At 35.4% G+C, this 17,364-nt stretch overlaps 1 protein-coding gene across 1 annotated transcript in view; it reads left to right on the top strand.

Moving 5' to 3' along the window:
• CCDC178 (coiled-coil domain containing 178) overlaps positions 1-17,364 on the top strand; it is a 368,290-nt gene that overhangs the window by 264,333 nt on the left and 86,593 nt on the right. The window contains exon 18 of the mRNA XM_030335810.1: positions 4,201-4,350. Within this exon, the coding sequence (XP_030191670.1) occupies positions 4,201-4,350 (150 nt within the window). The remainder of the gene's footprint in view (positions 1-4,200; positions 4,351-17,364) is intronic.

Consider the following 17,364-nt stretch of genomic DNA (forward strand, 5'->3'; position numbering starts at 1 on the left):
TTATCTATGTCAACAAGCTATGTGTTAGTTAGATTATAAAAAGACAGTTACTCGGTGGAAGTAGGCTTAGAACAAGGTGATTCTGTTACTTGTTTTGATTCTTTAACATCATTAGCTTTTATAAAGACAGCACTGAATAGTGTTGAGTGCTGGCTCATGTTTACAAAGGAAATATATTGGATGGTGAAGAGTATGCAATCTGGAGCCAATCTGCCTGGATACAAAACCCAAGTCCTCCGCTTACTGTGTGTGAAATCTTGCACAAGATACCTGATGTTTCAGTTGCCATGGTTGCATAATAGATATCCCCAAACATGATGGCTCACAATTCTGTGTGTCAGAAATTTGGACAGGACATAGCAGAGCCTGCTTGTCTCATGTCTCACTTTCTGAACTAGCAGCTGGATGACTTAGAAACTAGGAATTGGAATCATCTTCAAATGACTCATTTACTAATGATGGATACTGTTTTCTGACACCTGAGCTAGTGTTGTTTCCTGGAACACCTACACATATTTCTCCATGTGGTCTCAATTCCTTACAATATGGTGTCTGGTTCCAGGGACGAATGTCCCCCAAAAGAGGTCCAGAGGTCCAGGCAGAAGCTGTGTGTGTGTGTGTGTGTGTGTGTGTGTGTCTATGTCTGTGTGTGTGTGTGCGTGTATGAAATAAACTGGCTTCTTTAAAACTAGCTTTTTTAATAAACTAGCCTGGAAAGTCACATAGCATCCTTTCCACCATACTTTATCGGCTGGTGAAAACACAAGTCTAGCCAGGTTCAAGGGAAAGATAAATAGACTATGCTTCTTGATAGGAAGTAACAGGGTTCTGGAACAACTTGTGAGAATGAAATATTTCTGTGGCCTTTTTTGGGAAAATACAATTTGCATTACCTGACTTTTCTTGCCTTTGTTTTCCTGTCTGTTAAATGCGGATAATAATGTAAAAACTGAGATGATTGCTATTGTCTCAGTTCTTTCCATTGTGTGTGGAATTTATAAATTAACATTCCAGCCCTATTTCTAAGTTATTGTCTTTGTATCACAGGGTGAAACATTAAAATAGATGATCTATAGTTTTCTGCAAAGAGAACTCAGTTCTCTAATTATAATTCCCTATTCCTTACTTGCCTACTATGAGAGGGAAAGAGAAGGGGAAGAGTGAGAAAAATAAACTAAAAATGGAGAAAATGGAGCAAATGTCGAATATGAAATCCATGTCTTAACGAATAAGAAAGTTCAAGTGAAAAAGAATATGGAGAACTACTATTTGCATACGTTGGGGTCTCAATCTCCTTCAATATTCAGCATTTTGGTGACAGAAACTATGGTTCTCAATACTTTGGGAATCATGGTCTAATTAGGTAATCCCAGAAAAATGCTGTGTACAGTCTCAAAGGGTTCACATACCTTGTGAACATCAATGATGGACCCAGAGAAAAAACTCTTGCTGAGGCTGGACAATGTAGTGTGTCCTTAGAATAATGTTCATTACAAAAAATGTTGTGTGAGTGCTCTTTATAGACTTCTTTCAAATCTTCACCTCTCAAGCGGTGTACCAAGTAATACAAGTTCTGTGTTCTAATTATATATTTGTGTGATTTGTACTATAAATCCTTCACACAAGACCACAAATTCTTATGGTTCACCATTATATCCCAGAACTTATCATATAGTAGTAATTAAATTCGAAGTTTTGAATAGGTAATTAATGAAAATGAATGAATGAATGAATGAATGAATGAAGTAACACTGTAAACTCAGAGCACAATTATTTTAACATGCACCAATTGTAATCACGTTTTTCTTTAATGGCTTTAGGAACAAATTGTTTTTCAAGTTCACATTTAGCCAAGACCTTAAGTAGAAAGATTCTATAGGTAAGATTCAGCTGGATTTGAATTTAAAAGTATGTGAGCCATCTTACTTCCTTTATTAGTTTCTGCTTTCTTCTCACTTTTTATTATATTGCTGACCCCCAACTTGTGTGCCCTTATTAAATATCTTCTACCGCTAACCAATTATAAGCTTTTCAATGCCAGTAGTGGTTGCATTATTTCCCTTGGACATATGTCCACTGGTATCATTTCCTCTTTGTTTCATTCACATGTAGTGATAATATTGGTTAAAATTAAACAAGTCAAAGTTGTAAGGTGGACCCACAGTTGTAAGGTGGAACAAAAAAAAAACATTTTCAAAAAGTGTCAGTAGAATATCATTATTAAAATTTTTAAAAACCTGAAACCTCATTGCACATGTGAAGGTCACTGATCGTCAGGAATAGGTAGTACATGGCAAATACTTCTGTAAATTCATTACTGAGAAATGATCATGTAAAATATCATGACTGATGTAACAATTTTTTGAAGATTCATCGACGTAACTGTACAATTTGATTTATTGGTATCTAATTAAGGCATATAAAGCAGTAAGAACTGGTATCATACAGAAATTGAAAGTAAACTGCATATTACACAGTTTAGCAAAGCATGAAGTACCAAATATATCCTCAATAAAGTGCCATTTAATACGTTCAGTGCAAATCCCACAACTTTTGTAGCACTCCTCTCTAATGCAAGGTTTATTTATAGGAGCTATCTAGGGCTTGAAAGAAATGTAATTGAGAAGTAGAAGACTTCAGATATCAGGGTTGTGTTTATGCTAAACCAAACAAACAAAAACACTCAACATGATTCGTCATCCCACTTTCAGTAGAATATTGATCAATGATCCATCGTCATCACTTGAGGCTTATATTTTAATAAGTTGTTACCATATCAGAAAGAACTGTAACCATTTTTTTCCCAAAAGCATCCCCATCAAAGTAAAAGATTCCTGGATACTTGGTCCTCCTACCAAAAGATAATTCTATGTGATTTCAGATAAGTTTATTAGATTAAAGTTTCTAAAGTTTGAAATTGCCGTGCCAGAATTAGGACAAGGACATTTAAAATGGTTCTCAGTTCATCATTTTGGCTTTTTGAAGAACAGCTGTGGCATACTATTCATCATTAGAGATCAATATGGATACAAGGCTTTCATGAGAAATATGTTTGTTGACCTTAATAAATCTTTAGCTGTGCAAATACAGAAATATTTGTACAGGCAATTTTCTGCTGAATTACATTTCATCTATGCACATTCTCATACCGCAGTATATTTTTTAACAACTTATACTAAAGGTTTGATGTGATGGCAGTTTTCCCAAAGAAACATTTTTAATTGCTTCACAATGGTGGTTTTTGTATCTAGTTATTTAATCATCATTATCATCATCATGATTAATCTACATTTATGTGTTTTGAAACTTTTTGCTACTGTAAAAATTGTTGTAATGAATAAGGCTTTTGCTTAAATAAATTTACATAAAATGAATTACTAGATTAACAAGTTTGAAAATATTTAAGGCTGTTGATAAATTCCACATTTTTTGAAGCACCAGAGAAAATTATATGTGCTAGAAATGTAAAAAGAATCAACAACTGAACTTGAATTCATACATCTCATTTAAAATGATAGGTAGCTCCTAGTTTGCCAATTGGTAATATTACCAAAGTTATATTCTAAGGGATTTGTATTAGATTTAACATATATTTCTTTAGTCATGAGGGGATACTATAAGGTCCTCAGGTGCTCACAGATTTAACCTTTAATATAGTTAAAGTATACTAGGAGCAAATAATGGCTCTCTCATGGTGCTTCTAAATATTGAGTTCCTTGTCTTTGTCTTCACTCTTTAATTCTCTATTTTCAGTGAGTGCCACCACTCTGAACCTCTTGAAAATGGGATTCTAAGCTTCCAAGGGTGTTCTACCTATTTGAGCACTGGGGAAAGGAAAAGGGGGTAGGAAACTGGAAGAAAACCTCTAGGAAGCCGGGAAGAGCATCTCAGGACTGATCCTTCCCAAAGCATTATGGAGGGAAGGGTGGGAAAGAGAGAGAACAAAAATCAGACAGACTCTGGTAAATCAGTGTTAAAAAAAAAAAAAAAAAAAAGGAAAGAAAGAAAGAAACCAGGTACGTCAAGAAAGAAAATTATTAAGTCAAGGAGGATGTTGGTATCAGAGGAAGCACCTTTTTAACTTTAATATTTTTCTACAATATATAATATAATCTTAGTAGATGATTCAAATGATGTTGAAAAAAATTCAAGGAAATCGAAAGGACTTTAATTAAATATATATATTTATTTATCTTCTAGAAAATACAAGATGATTCACTCGAAGAAAATTTGCGTTTAGCTCAAGAATATCAGGAATTACAGACTACTTTCTTAACAGAAAAGGACAATTATTTCAATCTATATGATAGACAGTTATCACTTGATGCTTCAATTCAAGCTAAGAAACAGGTAGGTTTTCATATTTTTTTCCTAATAATGATTTATTTGACATGCGTGCTGCAGAAAGTAACAAGAAAGGACCACCGACGGTGGTCCTTTGTATGCCACCAAATGGCATATTCCCTCCTTGTAAATTTTTGGTGAATATTTTTATCAACCTTTGAAATGAAATTTTGAATGGATATTTGAGAAATGAAAAAACTTAGTTTCTCATCCACCATTTCATACTAATTTGTTCTATTATGACCTGGAATACCAAGTTTTTGTAGTTAAAGATTTAAGTATATTATCATAGATTTCAAATTTCAATTCTATCTATAGGTAAGTTTCCACGATATGCCTCAAAATCCTCTTCATGATGTATGGACTCCAAATGTTTGTTTCTATTTTCTTAATAAATAGGGGTATTAATTATAAACTTAGAGAGTATATGACCCTCTGTGTTTAGTGGAAATCACTAGAAATTCTCACATATTTTGTAAAAGGTTCTGTAATAATAAAAATAGAAAAGTAAAATACACAATACTCCTCAAATGGAAGAGGAAAGAAAAAGCTCCACTTCGAGTATTAAGATACAGCCACTTCCTCTGTATTCTTCTCCAGATACTCATTGACAAAAACAATTATTTCCCTTTGAATTTCTGTATCTTCCCAGAATTTAAATTTCAAAATTTGGAGGTATGCTTGTTTTTTTAACAATTCACCTAGTCATAAGAACCGGTAGGCTGCTAATGAATCCTTTCTCGTACAGTCATCACCCATATTACTCTACTGTAAATTAGTAGTTTAAAATTCCAGTGCTGTATTTATCCCTCCGTATGGTGGAATATTGGAAAGACAGAGGCCAGGATTTGAGTGCATCTCTACCAGTTACTAGCTCAGTGATCTTGGCAAGTTATGTATCCTTTCTGGCCTCGGTTTTCTCATCTGTGAAATAAGATTTACCTCAGAGGAAAACTGATAAGTAATAAGAAGGAGACATCCGTAGTTATTTTTGAAAATAAAGAGATACTATGCAACTATAACTAACTATTGCATTCATCTGGTATGCTGCTTATGTTTGCCATCTATCTGCTCTCCTGAGAGTTAAAGCTTCTGAATATATTGAGAGAGAGAGAGAGAGTGTGTGTGTGTGTGTGTGTGTATTTTTCTCTTAAAAATTAGTAGCACGGGGGCGCCTGGGTGGCGCAGTCGGTTAAGCGTCCGACTTCAGCCAGGTCACGATCTCGCGGTCCGTGAGTTCGAGCCCCGCGTCGGGCTCTGGGCTGATGGCTCAGAGCCTGGAGCCTGTTTCCGACTCTGTGTCTCCCTCTCTCTCTGCCCCTCCCCCATTCATGCTCTGTCTCTCTCTGTCCCAAAAATAAATAAACGTTGAAAAAAAAAAAAATTAGTAGCACGATGAAGGCAGATTAAGAAATAAATGTGTTTGTGAACAAATTGATAGTACAACTATATGCCAAAAGCTTGGTGTCCTCAAACCATGTGCCGGATTGAAAGAAAGGACTTTAATGGAACATTTGTCCAATCACTTCATGCATTTGACGTTGTTATTGAGGCTAAACATGTTCTATTTGTTCCTGATAATTGAGGAGGAGAAAATAATCAATGGATATACTGTATTTCCTTTTCCTTTTCTAACCAGAAGGGAAACCAAAATAAATTTTATGTACACTTGTTATCAGTTTATTTAGAATCCTTTGGTGGAAAATGACCAATAGATACTGCATAAATAGTGAAGAAACCAGGCCTTTAAGAGAGTCCCTAACACACTACTTCCATAGTAGGAATAAAATCGTCTTGATGTTGGAATTAAAGCAAATTGTGATTCAAGATCCAAGGAGTGAGACCCTGGTATGAACAGACAGTGAGGTATGCTAGGAGATGGCGTTTATATTTGTGATGATCCCTCAAACGAATCACTTTTAGCACACCTGTTTCAGGAAAACTTTCAAAGATTTATTTGTACTTCCAATCATTTTTCATTTCCATCCTTCAGCGATGGAGGTCATTAAGTGCAGGCTGCCCTTGTCAGTGTCATGTAGGATCAATTTGCTGCAATGGACAGAGAGGCCTTATTGATGCTGTTAAATCTGTCAGTGAGAAATCGTATGTCATTAGCGTCTAATGCACTGCTTACGGGATGGAATTTGGCCATCAAAACTGAAAAAAAACCTTTAATATTTTAGTTCCCTTCTTTGATATTGCAGCATTTCCTGCATATATATATTATAGGTTTTAGTCCTTTGACCAGTTTAGTTTTGGGTATGCAAAAAAACCATTCAGCCTCTCATTCCCTTGTTGAATTTTCTTGTCATATAAAATGGATCTCACTTTAAGGAATTTTGTGTATTATTTTCCTGTTTTTAGAATAACTTTATGGCTTCTAGACATATATTCCTTTTGGCATGGTAAATTGTATTTTGATGCTTGTGCTTCTTAAGGAGTATTATTCTCTCTACACAAATTATACATTTTCATACTTTGTATTTTTAGGCTAAAAGTAGCAAAGCTTAATGGAGAAGCAAAACAAATTAAATGTAAAAAATAATGATGTCCCCTTCCTTAACACAATTTTATTTACAACCTTCAAGTGTTAGAATGTTCTAGTGTTACTCTTGGTGATAAAATTATGTCTGCTTCCGTTGTGCATGCTTCTTGATACTTTCCTGTACTTCAGAATTTTGCAGTGATGAATATTTCCCCCTTTAAAAATCAGAAACAAACAAAAATGTGCAAAATTCTTATCTTCCCTGTTCATGGGTAACGATAGAATAGAATCCAATCTAAAGATCTCGAAATTTAAAATAACACTAAAGGGGAATAAAAGAAAAATATCTGAAAAACAGGTTGCACTTCTGTGTAAAAATAGACATGTTCATCATTTTCATTAAAAGATTTCAAAAATATTTTCAAACTATTTCAAAATATTTAAACCCATGAATAGATTGGTAAAATCACGTTTGTTTTCATTGCCATCTCCAATTCTTCAAGTCTGCCAAGAAAGGTAAGCTAAAAGCAAGCAAGCCAATGTTGATGTGTTCTGTTGGCTGAGAACACGATTCCTTTCAAAACTGGTTAAAAAATATTTTTAATTCTTTTGTGAACCACTTGTGAAGCCTCACCTTTGCCTGCTCCAGTTCTCAGGACTTTCAGACTAAGGGAATACAAATCATTAGAGAATCAGTCGGAACTTAACTGGCACTTAGAGGGACTTGGTATCCGTACCATCCAGCTTGCACACATTGTCTCTGTAATGTCCATCAGTAATCCTCTAAAGTTTTTGTCATTATTGGTGTTATAGTCATCTCCAGTTTAAGATAAGGGGCTGAGATTGAGTGTGTCACAGCGTCACCTGAGTGAAAGGAACAGTTAACTGAGATAGGAATCAAACAGGATTTTCAGAAATCCAACCCATTTCATAACTGTGGCATACCTCTGTAATGTGTCATTATTAAACAATCCTACATATGTCTCATCAGGCTCTGTAAAGCATGTAAAAGCCACATCGGTCATGCATTATGCCACCAGTGTCCATCTGAAACAGATTATTTGATTCAGTAATTGTTTTTGTAATTTTATCTAATTGAAGCTGTGTTTTCAACAATGATTTTCTCATGGGGAAGGAACTACTTATTTATTATAAATTATTTAATTTTCACAGGGATTATCGATAATTTCTGCAATTCTAAAATTGTAAAAATTTTGAACTGGATATGCCTTTACAAATGTTACCCAGTTGTTTAAAAGATAATTTCACACACACACACATACACACTAAAAAATAAAAAATAAAACACAGGGGTGCCACACAATAAAAAAATAAAAAATAGTGGCTCCTGAGTGGCTCAGTGGGTTAAGTGTCCGACTTCAGCTCAAGTCATGATCTCGCGGTTCGTGAGTTCCGGCACCACATTGGGCTCTGCGCGGATGGTGCCTGAAGCCTGCTTGGAATTCTCTTTCTCCTTCTCTCTTTGCCCCTCCCCCATTCACATGGAGCTTGCTCACGCTCTCTCCCTCTCTCTTTCAAAAATAAATAAACATTTAAAAAAAATAGAAAGTAAAATAAAAGATTACTTCACAAGTGAGGAACCGTAGGACCACAGTGGCTCAGTGATTTACCACATATACAGTTAATTAGAAGAAAAGCTGGCCTAGGACACAGCTGTCTTAACTTACATTCAAATAGTCTCTCCAACCAGCTGTAAAATGAGCATGTGCTGTGATATTTTTTGAAGGTTTGAGTGGACCAGTAGTTGAAAAGTAGTAAGAGTAACTACAATAGATATGCTCAGATTGGAATCACCTTTAATAACCTGGCCTTATTAAGGAGTCACGTAGGGACATAAATCAGAGGACTACTTTGGAGCTGTAGGGGACACTTCTATGTCTCACAGAATTCAAACACTATTCATTCATTCATTAATTCAATTATTCAAAATAAATTATTAATCATCCATTGTACTTATATCCTTTCTTTTGATACAATAAAAGACACAGGAATATGCCACCTCATCTCAGCTACCATGCTGAATGCTGTGATCCCCAGAGACCAAGGGACTTTTTTGCTAGAAGACAGCATAGAATCCGAGCCCAACAACATCCTGTCTTTACCCCACCAGTGGAAGAATCACGGATTTTTCCTGTCTAATCTCCTTCCCCTAGGTCTCAATGGACAAAGTTTCCATTTTAACCTCTCAAAAATATTATATCATCCCTAGATTTCATTAGCACATTTTCTCTTCCCTCTTTCAGTTTTCGAACATGGGTTTCCTCTAATAATACTCACCTTACATCGATTTGATGAGGAATCAACGTCAATTCCAGCAATAAACAAAGTTATTTTCTTAAGGAAGTATGAAAGCTATTTTAGTTCTCCTTTTCATAAGTATTTTGTATTGCTTGTTATTTTGTGAACACTAAAATATATAAAATTGGGTTTCGAGTAGTGATTTTTGAGTGCTTGTTTCAGTGTAGATGGAAATCCATTCCTTTGCCAAGAAAATCATAATTTCTTAAGTAGTTTCATCACAGGCACACACTGAGGAGTTGCTGTACCTTATACACTGATAAGCTTGTATTAAGTTTCTACTGGCCCCTTTCTCTCAAGAGCTCTCAAGAGATCTCTGAATAGCTTTTGTGATCCTGAGACAGGAGTAGACAGTTGGTCATCTATTGCTTTATCCCATGGAGTTTCCCTTCTGTTGTCCAAACTCTGTAAGAAAAACAACAAAAATTAAATGTTTATTTCTGGCCAGTACTTTAGAAAAGTCATCTTAGCTTAAATCAAACAAGCTTTTCAGTCTAGCACCAGTTTTGAGTGAATTGTAGACTTATGTATCCTTCAAGCAATTTTGAGATAGTGATCTAGTGGAGTTGTGCAGCAACAAGCAGTTTTTAATGTTCCCAAAAGCTTAAAAGTGATTTCTAGAATGTGACAGGATCCCTGATATGTCAAAGACACTCAAGGTAGAATTTTCATATCTAGAGATGATTGTTGAACAACACTGGTTTGAACTTCACAGGACTAATTATCCATAGACCTTTTTCAGTATATATATTGGGAAACATTTTTTGAGATTTGTGACAATTTGAAAAAACTCACAGATGAACCATGTAGCCTAAAAATATCAAAAAAAAATTAAAGAAAAGCTAGGTATGTCATGTATGCATGAACCATATGTAGATACTAGCCTATTTTATCATTTGCTACCATAAGATATACACTAATCTATTTTAAAATGTTAAATTGTATCAAAACTTACACACACAAACTTATAAACCGTACACAGCACCATCTGCAGCCAAGAGAAATGTAAACAATAAACAAGATGCAGTATTAAGTCATAACTTCATGAAATTAACTGCAGTACATATTGTATCACCGTAATAATTCCATAGCCACCTCCTATTGCTACTGTGGTATGCTCAGATGTTGTATCTACTCGAAAGGCCCTGTGTGTGCTCATCATCTCTGTGTGAGCATTTCCTCTCTGCAGCAAATTGCTATTGTAGTAAAAGTGATTTCAGGGTGCCTGGGTGGCTCAGTTAGTTAAGTATCTGACTCTTGATTTCAGCTCAGGTCATGATCTGAGGGCCCATGAGTTCAAGCCCAGTGTCAGACTCTGCACTGACAGTATGGAGCCTGCATGAGATATTCATTCTCTCTCTCTCTCTCTCTCTCTCTCTCTCTCTTAAAATAAATAAATAAACTTAAAAAAGGGATCTCAGGATATATGGATATCTGGCAGCGCCTGGAGACATTTTTGATGATCACAGCTGGGGATGTTGGGAGGAGTATTTGTGGTATCTAATGAGTAGAGGCCAAGGATACTGTTAATATCTTTCACACACACACCAAAACCTTTTTCAGCTTAAAATATCAATAGAGCTAAAGTTAAACCCTAATATATGCATAAAGAACTTCAGACACAGAGCTAGAGATAGATTTATTATATGCTTATCATAAAAATATTTTACATATATATGTATATGGCACACTGCATACTATATCTCCTTTTAAAATACTTAAACCACATTTGCATATTAAAGATTCTGAACAATCCCATTTTAAGAAACCTGTTGATTCTAATAACCCTGAATTTCCTGTGGTGCTTGGAACCCTTTCTTAGGAAACCTATTTACAACTAACAATATTTAATAGATTAAGCCTTGCAAAATATTATTCTATAGAGAATTGGAGAAGATTTCATGTCATAAAATCATACATTCAGGAAATTTTGCTTATATATAACTTGTAAGAGGGAGTAAATAAAGTATTCTTTATGCTATGTGTAAGGCCCTAGAAAAACTTGAAATATTTTCTAATAAATAGGTTGTGTTCTTTGGAATCCATACAGACTTAGAACTTGACTTTTTTAAATGTCATAGTGTAGCTACAAAATGATATCATAGTTTTTAATCACCCAAAGACCATTTAAAAAATTACAATAACATAAGTAAAATGTTCATTATATGCACCTCCTATAAATAGGTATATTTTCTACTTACACTTGTCTAATGCAGGACTTAGAACTGCAACTGATTTGCAATTCTGTGGGAGTATCAGTATAATGATTTTTTTACTTTTGAACTATACATATGCATCACAATGACATAAACATTTGAAAAAAACTGCTCTTGTAATCATCTCTCCCCAAGTCTACAGAGCTGTATCTTACAATCATTTATTAACATGAATATTAATATAAGAAATGCATATTCATATACTAAATGTTTTCTGTAGGTCATTTGTTCTTTTCTCAGAGTTTTACTCTTATTGAAGGTAGGAAGGAATATCTATGGGCAACTTCTTTAATCCCTCCGAGCCTCTAAAAAAAAATGGAAATACTAATGTCTGCCTAGCAGGATTATTGTAAAAAGCATTTCATAGTAGTTAACATTTGTGAAGCACTTACTATGCGTGAGGCACTTTGCAAGCTTTTATATGTAATTTTAGTTAATTTATTCAGCAACCGTATCGAACATAAATATACATTTAAGTGGAAAGCACCTACAATAGTTTTTCACAAACTGTATTTATGTTTGTGAAAGATATGACTTTCTGTAGAAAATAAGAGTTCTGATATTGTCATTATTCCTTAGATAGCATATATCCCTTATCTCTTATACAAAATCTTGGTATAGCTATACTATTATAGAAGAGCTTCTAGCTTATGATAGATAAAAAATAGTTTACGCAACCTGAGAATATAGTGTGAATTAAGGAGAGAGAGGACAGAAAGGTAGGGTATAGTGACGTTATGATAATCAGTTAAAAACTCATGCAGGTGCTGAAAGGCATAGAGCAATGGACAGGCACCACCTTGGTTAGGTAAAACTGACAGAGGGTTGTAGAGTAGAAAGTCCTATATGAGAAGGTTAGCAACAACTTGGGCTAGTCAGAGTTACATCCAAATCTTGTACTAAAAAACACCGTCAGAACATATACATTTAGTAAAAGAGCTCATTCACAATAACTGTAACAACCAGAAGTTTCCTAGAAACAACTCAAACAGGAAATATGTTATTAGAACCATTGTGAAGAAGTCTGTGAAAGTTCACAGATGGAGGAGAAAATAATAAAAGCAACATACACCATGACAGTCCTCAATATTTTAATTTGATGGGATCTGGCATCTTCACATTGCAATTGTAAAACAATTCCACACAATCTATAATCACTTCAAATGTGACACAACTAAGCAGGATTTTATTTATATCCACATTTCCAGAGGACATATTTTGTTTCTAGTGAAATGTGTTCTACTTATCCATATTCTACGTATACCTATATTTTATGTATTCTACGTATTCTACGTATTCTACGTATTCTACGTATTCTACGTATACCTATACCTATACCTATACCTATACCTATACCTATACCTATACCTATACATATACCTATACCTATACCTGATTTTCCAACTAAGAAAGAAGTTATTCAGCTTTTTTAGGTTCCTTAATAAATTCACTAGGCACTGGTTGATAGGTTATATTTCTTTTGGTTTTTTGAAATGAACCTGTGGAGGGGCGCCTGGATGGCTCAGTCAGTTAAGGCGTCCGACTTCGGCTCAGGTCACGATCTCAGGACTCATGAGTTCAAGCCCCGCGTCAAACTCTGTGCTGACAGCTCAGAGCCTGGAGCCTGCTTCGGGTTCAGTGTCTCCTCCCTATCTCTCTTCCCTATCTCTCCCTTCCCCCTCCCTCCCCCCCCCCTCAAAAATAAATAAACATTAAAAAAAATGGACCTCAGGAAATTAACATTACCACAAAATATATTTAATTTACCTGTACAATCTGACATTTTAGGTGTTTGTTAATTAATGAGTATGGAAAAATATTGTGGACAGATAGGCATTAAAAACATTTTCCCTTTGTCCCTACTTTGATAGGATACTTTCCTATCAAAGTAATCCTAAATATGACAGATTCCTTTTGTAAATCTTGTTCCATCACAGTAAATCACCAATTAAAAAAAAAAAACATGTACACACAGCCAACACATTATCTAAAAAGAGGAAAGATAATAATGCAGTGAAAAATATAGTTTTAAAATTCTGTAAAGTTGTGTCAGATATAAAATCATTTTCAAATTATTTCCTTTGGTGCTGGTAATCAGAAATATGTGGTCTTTCAAGAAAAAAACCCTCATTTTAAAGAAGATATGCAGTGTACTCATAGGTTATTGAAAAAAAGTACATAAAACAAAGCTACTATCTGCATTGATGTACATAGAAAAAGAGCAAAAATGTTATCTGTAAAAGCAGAAAAGAATTTGGCCTGCTTGACTTTTTGTATCAAGCATGCTACAGCAATCTTTTGATTCTAATATGAAACTATAGTAAGGATCATTGCACTAATGCATGAGGATTTGTGATAATGTTGCAGAAATTTTACTGTCAAAACTGAACTGCAGTGTAATGACTTTTGTTATCATGGTTTCTAATAACTATTCAGCATGAATTGACCCTACATATGTTTTGCTGCAATAATATATCAGTAACTCAAAAAGCTAAAAAGGAAATAAAAACAGTCAATACAGTACTATGTATGACTTCATGATAACCTTTCTCCATTCTTACTATTAATATTGTTAGAACAATTGTAACATAGACACTGTGCAAACTACAGCATCATATGGAAATGAAAGCTTAGACATGTGACAGTTCTGGCCAAATACACCTAAAAAATACTTTACAAGAAAACTATATCCCCCTCTGTTCACACTGAGAACTAGGTACTGACTGGTCCTTTACTACTTCAGAGTCTGTTACCCTCAGCTGTAGGGAGCCTCTTACATGTTTCTCTTCTTTCCATAACAATGTGTTAGTTTGTTCTACCTTTTATGAGATGTCCCTCCCTTCCTATCTATCTGTCTCTTTCTCCCTCCCTTTCTTTCTTTCTTTCTCTTTCTTTCTTTCTTTCTTTCTTTCTTTCTTTCTTTCTTTCTTCTTTCTTTCTTTCTTTCTCTTTCTTTCTTTCTCTTTCTTTTCTTTCTTTCTTTCTTTCTTTCTTTCTTTCTTTCTTTCTTTCTATCTATCTTTGCATCTCTCCTTCTCCATTGGAGGATACTTTCACTTAAGCATCTCTCCATTGCAGTAAATAAGAGAAAATAAATTCTCCATTACACACCTTGTATGTGGCTGCCACCATGCTATGCATTTATAAGTGTAAAACATTGAACCCTGCACCTGCTTATAACATAGTCAGTTATAGATAGTGTTCTCATTATTCTTCTCATGTCTCTCATGCTATTCTTCTTATTTAATTTGTAAAAACTCTTTAAGACAAGTGAAAATACTCCCATTTTTTCTTAGGAAACTAAGGGCTGGTATAACAAAGTACCACAGACTGGGTGACTTAAACCAGTGACCTCATTTTAAGTTAATTATCTCTGTAAAGAGCTTATCTCTAATTACAGTCACTTTCTGAATCCTGGGGGTAGGGTTTCAACATAAGAATTTTGGGGGGAGAGGGACAGTAAAACCCATAACAGGTGCTTTGTAATTTAAGGCCACACTACTTGTCAGTGGGAAACAGTGCTGGGATTGAAACCCAGGCCTGCTGTACTCAGCCACATGGACTTTCTGCTATTCCATAGTTTCTCTTATATTCTTTTTCTCTACCCTGATCAACCCATTATTCAACCTGTGCATCATTATATCTCTTTAAATGCAAAGGTCTTTGAATTATAAGGACTTTGTAACATCTGTGACACTGGGTGTACAATCAAGCAGTGCCTAGTAATGAAATAGTTTTTGATGGAGAGATTTTATGTTTTATACAGGAAATAGCAGATCATTTAGTTTCTAATCAGTGGTCAGAGATCCAAGCAGAGAAGTTCTTTTTCTACTTAAACAGGCTTTAAAATTCCTCTCCAATTGCCTCAAACTGCAGAACATGTATTTGCCAGTGCAGATGCACCTAATCATATAGAGATTGCAATCGAAATTAGGATGAAGACACAGACCATTCATGTTAAAAAACAGGAAGAAAGAGCAGCAGCTGCAAGCAGCAGGCAGCACGTAGCAAAGAATAAAGAAGGAAGCAAAGCTTTCTGTAGAAATTTGATGATAGGGCACCAAGCTTGAGATTCTGGGGGACTTGGCCACAGGAGTGGTTAGATGCGCGTGCGTGCACACACACACACACACACACACACACACACACAACACATGCACACATGCACGCATGCACCATGGTGCCAGGAAATGATATTATAATAGTCAGTGCTGAAAGAGATAGGCGGATGACAAACACACTTCACAAATAGAATTTCTCCCAAACACAACAGAGTTTTAGAACAGAATTAAGAAAGATACTGAGTGCTGATACATGGAAACTCCCATTCCTAAGAGGGCACTGGAATGTGACGGTAAGCAAAAGAAGGAATTATGGTAATACCACCTCTCCAGATATCTTCCTGTATTGGAAGTGTGTGGACCAAGGTAAGGACTACCAGTTATCCCCTTTCAGCCTGAAGACTGAACTCCTTAGAGGCAATATCCCCTAAGTTGGATGGGATCTTTCTTACCTGGCAATGGAAGGACTAGAGGTCTTTCTCTTGGTTATCTGTGGACAGTCTACCTGAAGTTGGAACTGTGCACCGACAGCAGTGCGGCCAGCTGGTTGTGGGTCTTAGCTCTAGAGATGCCTCACCAAGTTTTAAATTTCGAGGATAAAGAAAAAATTCTGGGAAGGATCCATTTAGAAGAAACATAGTGCCTACAGAGGGAAATTATCACACTAACGCCAGCCTTAACATTCTCAATGTTTTATGACAGAAGACTGACGACTATCTACATAAATTACAGAACAGATTAAGACGCCCAAGAATGCTGAATCCAGGCAAATTATTGTTTATGTGCTAGAAACAGAAAGGTATTTTCAAATGAGCAAACAAACAACAAATACAGCAGGTTTTAAAAAATCCAGATGGCCAATAAACAAAGGAAAAAATGTTTCTATCTCTCTAAAAATTGTATACATACAAATTAAAATGAGGTACAAGTTTGCAACCCCGTTTTTAGAAAATCAGTAAGACTGATTATACACTGATGGTAGGGGAAGTGGGAAAAGAGGCATTCATAAAAGATGAGAACTTTCATTTGTCCATAACCAAATTCGCCAGCCTACCTGTATTTACTCCATAGTTGCTGTCCTTCTTATTAAAAGCAATTAGGTAAATATTTATTTACTCAGCTCCTAATATAAATAAGGCCCTTTCCTTGTGCCCTGAGTCTGTTCCCTTTTACCTTCTCATAGCCATCATCCATACGATTTTCCTGTCCTTCTATGTCCTCGGGCTTTCCCTCTCCAGTGGACTATTCCCATCATTATACAAACATGCTGGAATACTTACCACCTCAGAAACCCTCTTTTAATTCCACATACCATAGAGTGCTTCATTTTTGTTAAAGATTTTGGAATGAGTCTTGGTCATGATACCGTGGTCTCCTAATTTTTCTCTCACCTCACTGGACACTGTATATCTCCTGTATTAGCAACTCTTTCTGTACACCTTCCAAATGTTAGGGTAGTCCGGTGCTCAGTGGTAGCATTCATTTACTTTTTTTATCTTCATTCTCTCATTACACGGATGCTTAAATATGGATGAATTGCGCAAGCCCTATTTTGAGGAAAAGAAGACAAAGAGTACATACTGTATGTTTTTGTGTTGTTGTTTATATAAACAGGATGAATTAATCTGTGCTGATAGAAATCAGGAGAGTGTTTATCCTTAGTGGGACGTACTGACTGGAAGAAAACATAAAGTGGGGTTGGGGAACCATAGTAATGTTTTCTTTCCTGATCTGGGGATGTGTTCAGTTTGTAAGTAATTCATTGAACTACCTACTTACCATGTGTATACTTTAATATATGTTTATCATAATTAAATTAAAACTTGAAATCATCCTTAGGGCCCCTAGTTGGCTCAGTTGGTTGAGTGGCCAACTCTTGATTTCGGTTCAGGTCATGATCTCACAATTGTGAGATCCAGCCTACCAACCCCCCTCCCCC

Source organism: Lynx canadensis, chromosome D3 (genome assembly GCF_007474595.2).
Source record: "Lynx canadensis isolate LIC74 chromosome D3, mLynCan4.pri.v2, whole genome shotgun sequence".
Classification (NCBI taxonomy): domain Eukaryota; kingdom Metazoa; phylum Chordata; class Mammalia; order Carnivora; family Felidae; genus Lynx; species Lynx canadensis.